The following is a 13553-nucleotide window of genomic DNA, read 5'->3' as shown; positions in this document are numbered from 1 at the left end:
TGAATATGTCTTTAATTGCTTTTTTCTCCTGTCCATTGTTCCCTTTTCAGATGATCATTCTCGAGTGAGATTGCAGCCTATTGAAGGAGAAACAAGTTCTGATTACATCAATGGGAATTACATCGATGTGCGTATCCTGATGTAGTCAACAAACCTAATGTTGTGTTCAGTCAAAGAGGGAACTCTTATCATTCTCACATTATTCACAATTTGTAATAGATACCACAGCTAATAACAGCTGCTAACATTGTTTAGCACTGGAGAGTGCTGTCTTTGGCAGCTAGGTGTGCACTAAAGGAAGAGAAGAGCCTCAAAGGTTTGTCAGTCAGTGAATGAAATGAGTCATTTCCTCCCACTGCCACTAGACTGAAACCTTGCCAGGAACACTGTATGGCTACTTTGCCTGCTGGTGCTTATATGGGCTAGCAAAATGTTATTTTCACTTTCTGTCAACAGCTTGGCATCATTCCACATTTAAAAGAAAGCTGTTTGCATATTAATGTGACAAAACTCCGTAATGCCTAATGCAGAGATTTGCAGTCTCTTGTCATCTCTGCACTTTTAAGTCGCCTTCAAAGTATATTCTGCAGCTGTTAACCAGTATTTCTAATGCAAGCAAGACATTTCATTAAATATGTAGGCTGTTTAATTATTGAAAGTGGCTTCTTTGTTCATTCTGCATCATGTTAACTTAATGTTTTACATTAAAATAAATTCTTTAAGAGACAAGGTGTTTTTGGCTGAAAGAATGAGCTCAAAAGTAGAATTGAAAATCATTAAAGAGCCAATATTATTTATCTAAAGCCACAAGTCTATGGATAGCAAAGTTAGTAATTTTACTGTTTACATGGAGTGCTAGATGTTAGGCTAAGTAAAACAATTGCTGCTTCATAGGAAAATGTGTCTGCTAAAGATTTCTTGTTCAGCAGTTACTTCTTTGAAAAATGGTGTCAGATTTTGCAGTTCAAATTTAATTACTGGTACTAAACAGGAATGTAATAGATACTTTTTTTTCTCAGAATGTGGAGAAACTAGAGCTACACAAGAAAAGTAGGTACTTCAGTTATAACAATATGAAGTCTGAGGGAACTTTCTGGTGATATCTCATTACTGATGTTTATAAGCAAATTCAAGAATCATTAGACTAAGCTCAGATTTGTGCTCAATCCCTTGCTGTTTGAAAGAGTAGCACAGTCACCAAGCAGTGAAGGCACATATGGAAATCTATTTAGTTAGATGCCACACTAATCTCTGAAGGGAATAATCTGTCATGAAAGGAAAGAGAGGGTTTACACTGGGGCCTGAGATTTGAATTCACTTTCACATTTTCTCCCGCATTCAGGATTGTTCTTGTTTTAGGCTAGTAGTATGTTCTTGTGTCAGATTTGGATCTTGTTCTAAAATATTATGTGGTATGAGAAATAAAGATGTGGATTATACAGTTTCATGTAAAATGCTGATAGATATCTGCATAGAAACTTTCTTTTTTTTTTTCTCATGGAGTACAAAAGTATGGCGAGAATGTGGCCCTTTCTAGCCTCAGCAGATGGCTTCATTGCAAATCTTGGAGGACTGCAGGCATCCTCCAAAGACAACTCTGCCACAAAACACAGCATGTTTGTTTATAATCTTGCAAGTCAGGTTTCTGTTGGAAGCACTGGTTTTTCTACTACAGAAGCAGCTTTAATTTTGCTCTTGCATGCAGTTATTACTGGAGTTGTCTGGCTGTCAGTGTAACGCGTTAATAAGGGAATGGCACCATCATAGGCACAATGGTTATGATGTGTTTCTTCCCATGCTTTTTTTCACTGGGAAATGGAAGTGTTTGATCCCAGACACTAAGGATTAGGTAATGCATAGCAGGGAAAAAAACCCACTCTATAGTTCTCTGAACACTTCTCAGTTCACAGACTTCCAAATTTTGCTTCAGTGTCATGTAAAGAAATCAATTCTGTAACTCTTATTATTTCTGTAATATTCAAAGTATCTTCAGTTGTTTTGATTCTCTCCTACCTTGTATCACTGCATTTCCCCTTGCTCTTTCACAAAGAAATTGCAATGGCATGCATGCTACAGCCTTAAATTCTTCCTGCTGATAACTGACAATGCATCATAACCATTATTCAAATATTAACACTCCTACAGCTGGATTGATCAGCATACTGGTACGTGATCTAAACATATGGTGACACTCCCATCACATCAGAAATTCAAATTCTATAAAAATGCTATCATTAAATTTTGGCAACCTTTTCCATGTTGCAAAGAATGCATAGAGTATTGGTCTTTATTGCTTGGCCAACTTGTGATTAAGCTGCTCTTGTCATCAGAGTTGTATTATGTTCTTCTTGAAAAAGTATGTTCATACCAAATGATTTAATCAAAGAACTTATCGTCCTTTTTACTGTTGGGAAATAAAACATAAAACAAACCACCATGGTCAGAGTGAACACCATACTCTCCTGCCTTCCCCAGGCTGAATTTTAATATGACATTTTTTAACTGTTAAAAAAGGGATAGGCTTTGCAGTCAACAGCAATAGGTGAAGGAATATCTCAGACTCTGTGAGCACCTGATGCCATTAACTGCAAGGGCTAGAGAGGATTTCATACTGTTCATTTTCAGCAGAGCCAACAAGGGACTGAAAGAACATATTACTTCTGGCCCCTAATGTACAAGGCTGCAACTTAAGTATTTTGCAGAAAACACATTTGCTTTTGTTTCCCTTCTCACTTGCCCTTCCCCAGCTGAAAAGACCTTTTGCATCTAATACATTATTTCTACTGTTGTGACATTTACTGAATACTATCCTCAATGAAGTTCCACTCATAGGAACATAGCCAAGGTGCAAATTGCTGATAATTTTTTTTTCCTTTCAATTTATTCTAGGGTTATCATAGACCAAATCACTACATTGCTACACAAGGTAAGTTTATCACCCTTTCCTTATGTGAGGCTAAGAGGTTTTGGTACTTGGATTGCAGTTCATTCTCTCTAACATGAATTCTTGCCACAGTCAATACCCAGGGTAGAGTTGGCTCAATCACTTAGGTAGAAGTGAGGAAACTGAATTATTACCGAATTTTCAGGTATTTCAGGTGAGCAGTCCTTTACCTTTGTGTTAAAACAGGTTTTGAGTAAAAAAAGCTAAATACATCCTTTTTCAAAGAAGTTACTCAGCATTACGTTACTCATGAAAAAAGAAATGAGTCATGGTAGAAATGTTTTGTACCTCTTCAGAGAGACAACAGTGTCAGGAAAATGTGTGTTCTCTTAACTGTTCAATGACAACTGGGCTCCAGGTCCTTAAAATACAAAACTCTTCAGCTAGCAACTTTTGGTAGATGAGCAAAGGACATCTAGACACTGGCAGGAGGATTCATCACAGGGTTCTACAGAGACACTTTTACAGGCCGTCATTTAAAAGCTTGCTTGAGAAAAAAGAGTCTATTCTTCTATCAACACACAAATTAATTTTCAATTTGTACTTGTCTTCAAAGACATCATTTTTGCATTCTGATGCAGTTCTTATTTATTTTTTTTGGTCAAGTTCAGAGCTGGAACAAATGGGAAGAATGAGTCTTCTGTGACTACTTAGTCATAATATTGAACAATATGCCAATCTCCTGCCTGTGCTTCAATAGCGTGTGTGAAAATTTGATTGCTCCTCCACTGATTGGAGGGAATCTTTTTTGTAATAGGTAGTCTGTGACAGAGCTTCCTGTATCTGTTCATGGATCTGAGAAAGCTGAGGTCCACCCACAGATATTATTTCAACCTTGTAAGGGACCCAGCTGGAGTACTGAGTATAATATGCTCAAAATGATCTTAACGTGTGTTGGATTTAGAGCTCACATACTTTTTAATGGTTTTTTATTAAAGCAAATAAAATGTTGACCATGTCAAATAAAGCATCTTGCTGTGATTTAAGTTGTTGCTTAAGTTTCCCAGAGTCTGCTTCCTCTAGTCCCCACTTAAACCAGTGGGAGGTTTTGTATCTATACCTTGCTGTACATCAGCTCTCCACAGTCTCAAATGTGGTATTACTTCAAGTCAGATGACAGTGGGGCAGGGCACAGATGTTATTTCCAGAACCACTTCACTAGTGTCAGCATTACACTTCTTGACCAGAGTTTTATACGTTCAGAATTTGTGATCTTAGAATATGAGCCATGTAAGTGTTCTTCATCTTCCCCTTCTGCTGCCCACCCACCATGTTCCTTAGTCCACAGACTCTACAGACAAGCCACTGTCATGGTTTTAGCCAGATAGGAAGACAGGAACAAAAATGCAGCAATTTGATTTATTCATTTTGGACTTTTACACCCTCCTCTTCAAGGACGAAATGGTTTGTTCCATTTAACATTTACCTAACGATGTCATTGTTCTTCACTTTTAATTGAAACCTAAAATAAAAAGATAAACAGTTTGCCTTTAGCTTATAGTTTGCAATAAGTTTTCATCAGGAAGTTAACCAGAAGATCTCCCAGATATGGCGATCTCCCAGACAGGAAGATCTTCTTTCTCATAGGTCCCCACCTAAAGTTTAAATACTGTTTTATCACAGTGTTTTTTGTAATTTATCATCATTTTTATCACAATCATCATAATACTTGAATAGCAAATGCCAAGCTTGAAGTTTTGTACTTTCAGGTCTTTAAACCAAGTATGTAATTATATATGAATAATGTGCTGAAGTCTGTTTACCAGATCCACCAGCAAGTCCAACAGTTTCTTTGCCATGTTTTTTCATGATATGGTGTCAAGAAGTACCTAGTCAAGAAAGAGAATAAGAGGAGTAGAAACTAATGTTCTTCCAAGATGCAAAGGATATATGACTGTTACAGCTGTCAATTTTGGGGGTGGGTAACATCAGTGTCTTCTGTGTAGGTGCAGATAAATGCACATGGGGAAGCCTAACCCCTTCCTCCCGTGGTGTAATGAGTAAGAAACAGATTCTGTGAAGAATGTAATATTAATTTTAAAATAAGCATGCAATTTATAGCAAGCTCAGAATTATCTGGCTGTGATGTTTTTTGTGGTTTACATCTTTAACATCTTACTTTTAAGGTCAGTTAGAAAGTGGGTTTGTACTTCTAGTTCGTAGGAATGAAGAACACTGGTCTCATAAGTTTGTGTGTTCTGTCTGGTTCTGTCTGTGGCCTGATGAAGAATCATGAGAAAGTTTATTTTCCCTCCTCTGTCTCAGCTTTCCCATCATCACAATAGGGTTAAAAATACTCTTCTGCTCTTCATGGTTCTCTGACAGATGCAGTTGTTTAAAGACTAGTTAGTGTCACCCTCCAGTATCCCAGCTTCCTGACAAAGCACACTTCCAATAAGATGCAGTCTCTGTGTTTTGCGAAGGTGATAAAGTAACTGGGAATAATCTCCAGAAGCCCTTTAGGACTGAACATTAACTATGAAAGAAACCCATTTCTTTCACACGTCAGACTATGCCTCCATGTGTTCCAGGGAAATGGTCACAGCACCAAGCTTGTCGGAGTTCAGGGAGCATTTTGGCAACGCTCTCAGGCACATGGTGGGATTCTTGGGCTGATGTATGCACGACCAGGAGTTGGACTTGATGATCCTTGTAGGGCCCAGGATACTTCATGATTCTATTCTAGGTCAGCCTTAGTAACAAGCATGTCGTGTGCCACAGCTTGCACTGTGGCCAGCGATGTTCATGCTGTTTTATAACACACTGTCATCAGGTATGTAAGAACACATCAGCGCAGCACAACAGTTAAGCTGCATGTTTAATTCCCTTGATATCTACTTTTCATCAATCTTTAAATAACTTTTCTCATCCTCCCTTTTCTCCTCCACAGCAGCTTTCGCAGGTGCACAAGCCTATTGTTCTTTGAAGGAAAATATCATTATGTGAGTCAGTTTTAAATCTCTGAGGAGTTAGAATGATTGATATTTAATTTTCCTATGTTCTTAAGCTGCATTCAACATATCAAGTGTTAATGAGCGAATATAATTGTTTGAAGTGAAGAAGTGGCAAATTTAATCAGTTTGTAATAGACTACCAATCTGCTTTTAACAGAGCTGGGAGTTGCCTAATCACCTGTTTATTGAAGTGTTACTGTCTTCCATACTAACCAGAGTCTGACGTGCAGACTGGTAGCTTTCCACCTTGGCATTCATAGCATCCTGCTGCTACCTTGAATTAAGGGAGGAAACATTTTTTAAAATAATTTCTTAATGGAAGCTTTCTCAACTAAATATCAAAAATTATTTTACTTCAGCTTTTAAGAGTAATACATTCAGAGTGTGCAATTTCAATTACTAAATTAATATCAATTTTCTTTTATGTGATAAGTATAATGTGAGTGGTAGACTGAATTTACAGCTAATAAAGACTTTTGGTGATATGCTGTAATTGGCATCAACAGATGGGATCTGCACCTGAGTCACCATGATTAAAAAGAATCCCTCGTCAAAAGCCAGCATATTGGGTCATGCAGAACCAGCAGGCTGGTGCAATTTAAAACTCATTATTTTGCTTTCTATATCCCTTGTTCCCATAGATATAATTCTTCTTTTTATAGGAGAATATCGAGCTCTTGTATGATCTGTTCAATTTACTGGCAGCTAAGAGTTATTTTTTTGCAGGAGATAGGTAATCAATGAATTTTAACCTGGTCCTTCCGTGAGAGCATTAGGTTGAATATCTGTACAGTGCTTATTCTCACACACAGTGCTGGATGTTCTGACTATTGTATGACTTCTGATCTAGCATGTCTGACCTTGATTACTGAGCAGGAAAAAAATAATTGGGTTTGTACTTATTTGTTCTGTGTCTCCTGAAGCTCAGGTAGTTTACTGCACTATGTTGTAGCTTCTTTTAGTGAGTCTCTGTCAAGGATTTTGGATGCTTCCTCCTCCACAGCACCAGCAGCTGTAAATGATGAGTGACAAATGGATGTTAGCACAGTTCTACAGCGTCACTCATGGCCATTTCCACCAGGGCAGGTTTTCAAGCAGGTCAGTCGTGTGAAACAGCAGATATCTCACATACAGGCTGCATGTCTTTATATATAAAGTATGTTCTTGTGTGCATCTCAGACTTCTGAACGCTCCCCACAGTTCAGATTGTCTCTGCTTGCTGCAGCTGGATCTGGGATGTTTTGTGGAAATACTTCAGAGCATATCTTAATGACTGTAAAAAGTTACTCTTGAAAATAAAGCCATTTTAGATACAGTGTCTCAGTGTAGCCTTTCAGCCTCTTTTTTTCCTCTGTATCCAGTTGTAAAGCAGATGCAAAATTGCTTTCTGTATTGCTTATTATGGAGACAGACATCAAGCCAAGTTTCAGTCAGGAGGACATTTTAGGTATAAGTTAGAAACTTTTGAAAATAAATATTTACAAGGAAAATGTTTACAGTCTTCACTACCAACAGCACAATGTTGCCTCTCTAATAACCCCTTTCATATTCCTTCTCTTTTCTGCAAAATACATGTCTTTCTTCCACGCACAATTCTGTGTGCTGTGTGAACATTTTAATAAGGGTTTTCAGAAACAAAAACACATTTTCTTTCAAACTGAAACTTCTCTTTTAGGCATCTGAAGCAGAAATAGTGCATTAAATAACAATACTCTTAACTTCCTTGGCATGTTTTTTGTTTTTATGTTGCAAAAAGTTGTCACAACTACAGCAGTGTGGAAGTTCCACACTTCTCTTCACAAAGAAACTTTTTCTTCTATGTTTTTAGCCTTCAGATGAATAATAACATGTGAAATTACTTCAGGGAGAATTAAATAACAGCAAGGCAAAATAGTTGTCCACAATTTTTCAGTTTCATAGATGCTGTTATTTTTTTGCAGGATGTGGCCTGAAAACAGCCAGGCTGTTTTCCTGATATATATACTAAGTGATTGAATTCTATGTGCCTGTATTAATCTTCAAGATTCAACTGGTTGGCTGCTGTTCTTTACTTCTTAATCTTCAAAACATTCAAAAGGTGGTTGAAGCCATCTGTCTTCAGTCAGAGATATGAGCCCATTCTCAGCCCCCCTTTGGAAAGGTGAGGCTTTATAGAACCAAGTTCACCTGTTTTGCAGTAGTGGTGACAAATGAAAAAGAAGTTGCTTTTCACCCCTACCTAAACACATACAGAAGGAACAGACCCTTTATATGTGAAAGTGACATCTACAGGTTATATTGTGAAGCCATATGGTAAATTCAACTTAATTCACTTGCTACCATTACCCACCAGACTCATGACTACTGTTACGTTTGAGTATCTGTTAAAAATTTCTACTCTTACTGGTGTTGAGGACAAAAAGAAAAAATGTGTAGTGTACTAAAATCTTGGTAACCATAAAAGTCAATGCTTTTTACAAGTTACCACTTTATGGTACATGAGAATACCAGAGTTTCTCTTTGCCTCTTCATTTGTAATATGAGGATTTAGTGATAACTGCCAGAACAGCTGTCTTTCACCATTTTCATGATTTCTGTATTTTTCTGTCTTTGTCATAATCAGCTGCGGGGTAGTGGGTAGTTTTTTTTGTGTCTCATTCCCTAATGAGACACCCCATTCAGGTGGAAGGCTGTAAATGCAGAGCTAGCATGGTTTTCTGATACAAAGTTGACTTAGGCTTTGTTGCAGTGTTTCATTTCCCTGGATCTTTGTGTACAGACCAAGTGAAATAGGAGCAGTGTTAGAAAACTGCTGATAGGTTCATTGCTAGGTGAAGGCACTTGCATTTTTCACGTGTGTCTACATTTTGGATGTAATACATGCCCACCTTTCATACAGCTTTGGAAGTTCTCTGAAAGTACAAACAAGCTTTTGTTTTATATCAATAGTTATTTAGTATTTATTTGCCAATATAAATTCCGTAATCCCATGCAGGCTGTTCTTTCACTTGCTTGTGAATGTGGCTTGTGAAACAAGTTTGAGAAAATTATGATTTTTCTGTAGTCCATTGTAAAAGCCACAGAGGAAGAAAAAACAATTCTTGCTATCCTCTTCCCCACACAGACTGAGCGGCAGTAAATCAGACATAAAGGACTTCAGAGCATATATAGATCTCTGTCTCAAAGACAAGATCTTGGTTTGATTTCTGTGTTGTGAAAATCAGATCAGAAAAATTACAACAGATCTTTGCATATCAGAATAAAGAAGTAAGAGAAATGAGAGTCTTCAGTAAATAATTAGGGGCAAATAAGGCAAAAGGAAAATGTTTACTCGTTGTAATGTAGAAAATAGAAGATTGTGTGAAAAGTTGTATATTTGTCCTCTTCAAAAATATGTAACTTAAAATAAATTCTGCAGACAGGGAAATTGTCATCTTTCTGAAACTCAAGAGCTGAGCATACTGTCCTTGTGAACCAAATACTTTCAGAAAAGAACATTATAAAGGCGACCCTCTATTAGTGTTGCTCTGACTACTAATTGCCTATATTATGCACTAGAATCCATTTTTTGCTCAAGGAAGATGTATACAGCATGAGCTGTACAAATTCAACTGCATGTCTGTATTTCAGAGAAAGGCAAATTATGAAAAGCTGATGCGTGATGAGAGGTTTTCCATCTCTGACAAAAAATCAGTCTTAAATTTGGCTTGGTGGGGAGGGTACCTAGCACCCAGAGGTGCTAGACAGAGTCCTGTTAGCACACCTGTTAATCAGTGAAGCCTAGTGCTAAAGCAGAAGACAGGCCAAGAAATGCAGTTTGTCAGAAAAATCACCTAGTTCAGTGAAGTTTATTCACCAGATGGTCTTCAGCAGTCTGGAAGAAGAAGGCTTTTGGTCTTCTCATCTCCTAGATTTAAAAAAAAAAAAGTAGTGTAGCAAATTTACAAAACAAAATGTATTTCAGAAACAAATGTATCAAGAAGCAAATAAACTGGGGTTGGGTTATTTTGGTTTTTTGGTGGTTTTGGGTGCTTTGGAGTTTTTTGGGGAGTTGGGGGGTTTTTGTGTGTTTCTGTGGTTTTTGGTTGGTTGTTTTTGTTTTGATTTGGGTTTTTGTCTTGTAACCATATCCAAATCTTTGAAGTCTGTCGTCTTTTCTCTCATATATATCCTTTGGTGGCAGCTGCAATCTCTATATTGATATGGCCACCTATGCACAGACAGTGCAGGTGATTTTGAAGCACTGCCTTTGAAAACAAAAAAAAAAAATATGCAGGCTTATTAGATTAATTTCTTTCCCTGTCCATCTGTATTCTTCCATGCAGTTGCATATTCAGATGTAGACTGTGGAGATTCCCTCTACTGTTCTAAATCTCACTCTGTTGCAAGCATATTCATGTATTGTCTACACTGAGCACAAATACACTTGGCATGTTAGAATGGTATTCCTTGTTACAGTGTTCATCAAATACTGCAGTCTCCCATGAATGTACCAATGTTCTCTACCCTTAAATATAAAAATACATTGTGAGTGATACATCTCACTCATGAGATACTTATCAGGACAATAAGCTATGGCAGAAGTTTTTTCAAAGCATTTTTACTTATGCTTTAATGTGGACTAAATTATCTTGTTTTTTCATCTAGGTAAAGTGTTCGTGTTAATGCACTTAAACTCCCAGTACAAGATTAAAAAATACAGCATCTGAATATCTTACTCACAAGCTTGAGCAACATTCCTTCACAATAAGGTCCTTGGGGAAAAATAAAAGAAACAAGTAGCCAAAATGAACTCATATTTTTGAGCTAGAGAATAGTGATGATTTTATTACAATCTGATGCTTATGATTGACTCAACATGGAAATAGAAAGTAGAAATGCAAAAGACTAATTAGGTTCTTTTGTCCATTCCCTAAGGAACCTTCTACTGAAGGGGATAAAATGATCTTAAACTTCTCATCCATGATCAAAATTGATTCTGCATTACAAGTTGATGTGAAGAGCCCAGTCCAACAAGTCAATTACTTAAGATTTTTGTTTTGGAAATGTTAGATGCAGCATGTTTTTTGCAAAAAAAAAAAAAAAAATCTGTATGTGTTAGTCTTTCCAAGCTCAGATGAGCTATTTAGAATGAGTAATTAATAGGTATTCATATTTCCATGATGCAAATCATGCTTATTAAGAAGAATGCACAAATTAGAAACATAAACAGCCTTCTTGGTGGAAAACACTGAATCAGCAACTGAAACTTTCTGTTGGACTGCTCTCACAAAGACAGTTCAGGTCTGAACCACGGTCTCAAGCCTCCTGGAATAACCCTTCAGTCAGAGCTGTGACCTCAGGCAGAGAGCCAACACCTCTCGTTGCTGTCCCATCTGATGTGTTCATTCCTGAACCCCAGGTTCCCAGTCACCCATCGTTCTTCTCACATGCTTGACTATAATTAAGCAATTAAAATATCTGTAGTACATAGAGTGAAAGAAGGTCCATGTATGAATGAGACTTACTTCTCTGTAGCCAGTACCCTCTGCCAGAAAATATATCGAGGCCTCTAGTTACAATTACATTATTCAAAGCTTTCCTGTTTCATAGAAGAAAAACCTGAAGCACACTCTCTGCAAGCCACTGTCTAGCAGTGCTGTCTTAAAAGCTGCAAGGTAAGGATTCAAGGCTCTGGCATTACTCAGGTATCCCACATAGCCCTCTCTAGGGAATTCCTAACCCCAGGAATGCTACATGTAATTCAGAATTTGGAAGATGCTGGATTTATGCAGTCTTGAGAAAATGTTAGTGGGAGGAGCAGACCATTTAACATCTCTGCTGTGGGGCAAGCAAATTATATGAAAGAAGGAATTCTTCAGTTAGACTGGATGAACAACATTCAGCTACAACTACACTGTTTTGATGGGGTTTTTTAGTTTCCTGCAGTTATGATCAGAAAAAGCAGCTCTTTTGAGTGGCATAAGGGTGCAAATATGGACAGTAGTACTATGTACACTGCTTTTATTGCATTCAGCTTTGTCTCATCTCAGGCTAACTGTTTAAATCTGGACAATTTCTGTTGCTGCCAGTTCCTCTGTTACCAGTCTGCAGTACTTCTCTGAGTTGTTGTTGAAAGGTGTTGTGGAAATGTGCTATTTATTTGGAAAACTATATGACATTTTCATTTTATTTTGTTCAAATAGAACAAACTGAGCTAGTATTGGAAATCTAACCGTGGAGAAATGTCAATCAATAAGTGTGTAACACTTTATTAGATGGCAACTTAGCTGGCAGCATTAGCTGTAGTGGTATAAAAATGTCTTAAATAGCACCTGTCAAGAGCGCACAAATAAAGTGTGGTCGCAGCCTTTAAAATAAGTTCAGCAATGACTTGTTTCTGAAAATGGTGGAAATAATAACATGGAGCAGGAACAGGTAAGGTGATTCAGGAATGGTAGGAGCTGTCATGTTGTGGTTGCTGTGTGTTGTACCAAGACTGTTCAGGTCGTTCAAACCCTGCCTTGCTTCTGTTGTCTTTCAAGGTGTGTTTGCCTTCTTATGACTGTGAGGGGCATGCACACCTTTTGTGTATTCATGGGCATTTCATATGTAATGCATTTCTGCTGCAATGGAGCTCCAGTCCCAGACTGGGATTTCTAGATAATAATAATGCAGACAAAATAATGCATTGAGATGGGCACTGTTCCCGCCCAGTTAGATCTGTATCAGTAAAGAAAATGCCATATGATATTCCAGAGAATAAATACCACATTCCTCCATCTGACTAGCCACAGAATCGTTGCAGAATAGGAGCAGAGGAAATGCCAACAAGAGAAATAATGCAGCTCTAGCCAACAACTGGTGTGTATGTGAATATACATATATTTAGAAAATATGCATTTTCAAACCAATTATCTAGTTTTATGAAATGAGCAATTTTAAAGGAAAAAAATCTCTGAAGTAATCAGTTTTATCATTGCTCAAAGGATTATATTTTTAAGTATCTCTATATTAAACTGGGAATTCAAAATGGAGAGGTTTTTTATTTTATCTACTTGTGAAACACTTGCATTATTTCATAAAACAGTGGGACTCTGGCTCCTCACTACTGCACATTGTAAATACATAAATACAATGTTTTTGTTTTATTTTTATTTTTGGAAAGACATGGAGAATTTACAGGGCAATCTTCTCCTGTTATTCTTCCTGTAAGAGGTCTAGTGCTGACTCCTTAAATACAGGAGTAGGTGGTATGGAAAGCCAGCCAAAGCACTGGTCAGTCTCGTGGGAGCTATACATAAAATTTCCACATGCTCCACAGTCACTTAGTAATCTAAGCCTTGTTGAAAGCTAATGGGACTTGAAAGCACTTTGAACATTTCATTTTCTGAAAGCCAATTTTCGCATATAGCAGTGTGCAGGCAGCAGGGCTGGCTGACTGGCTAGCTCAGAGCAGGTAGGATTCAGTTTGTGCTTGAAAATCAGCCAATTACTATTCACTGTGCTGTCCCTTGGCTGGTAATGAGAGAAAGCTGTGTTTTTCCAGAGCAAAGGATACAGTAGAAAGCCTCTACGTTGCCAGTAGCTGCACTAGGCAGGATTTGTCCCAACAAAGCATTTCAGCTTGCTATATAAGAAGCATTTTCCATAAATGCCAAGCTAACAGGATTCAGTCAGATCTGTTTCTTATTGAC

At 37.6% G+C, this 13553-nt stretch overlaps 1 protein-coding gene across 8 annotated transcripts in view; it reads left to right on the top strand.

Moving 5' to 3' along the window:
• PTPRM (protein tyrosine phosphatase receptor type M) overlaps window positions 1–13553 on the top strand; it is a 440735-nt gene that overhangs the window by 386265 nt on the left and 40917 nt on the right. For all 8 annotated transcript variants that reach the window (XM_041399233.1, XM_041399232.1, XM_041399230.1 and 5 more), the window contains 2 exons: window positions 51–127; window positions 2890–2926. In XM_041399233.1, the coding sequence (XP_041255167.1) occupies window positions 51–127; window positions 2890–2926 (114 nt within the window). The remainder of the gene's footprint in view (window positions 1–50; window positions 128–2889; window positions 2927–13553) is intronic.

The sequence above is a fragment of the Onychostruthus taczanowskii genome, unplaced genomic scaffold, assembly GCF_017590055.1.
Source record: "Onychostruthus taczanowskii isolate IOZ18803 unplaced genomic scaffold, ASM1759005v1 scaffold16, whole genome shotgun sequence".
Classification (NCBI taxonomy): Eukaryota; Metazoa; Chordata; class Aves; order Passeriformes; family Passeridae; genus Onychostruthus; species Onychostruthus taczanowskii.
The sequence above is the reverse complement of the archived record's forward strand: the minus strand, read 5'-3'. Positions and strand labels throughout refer to the sequence as shown.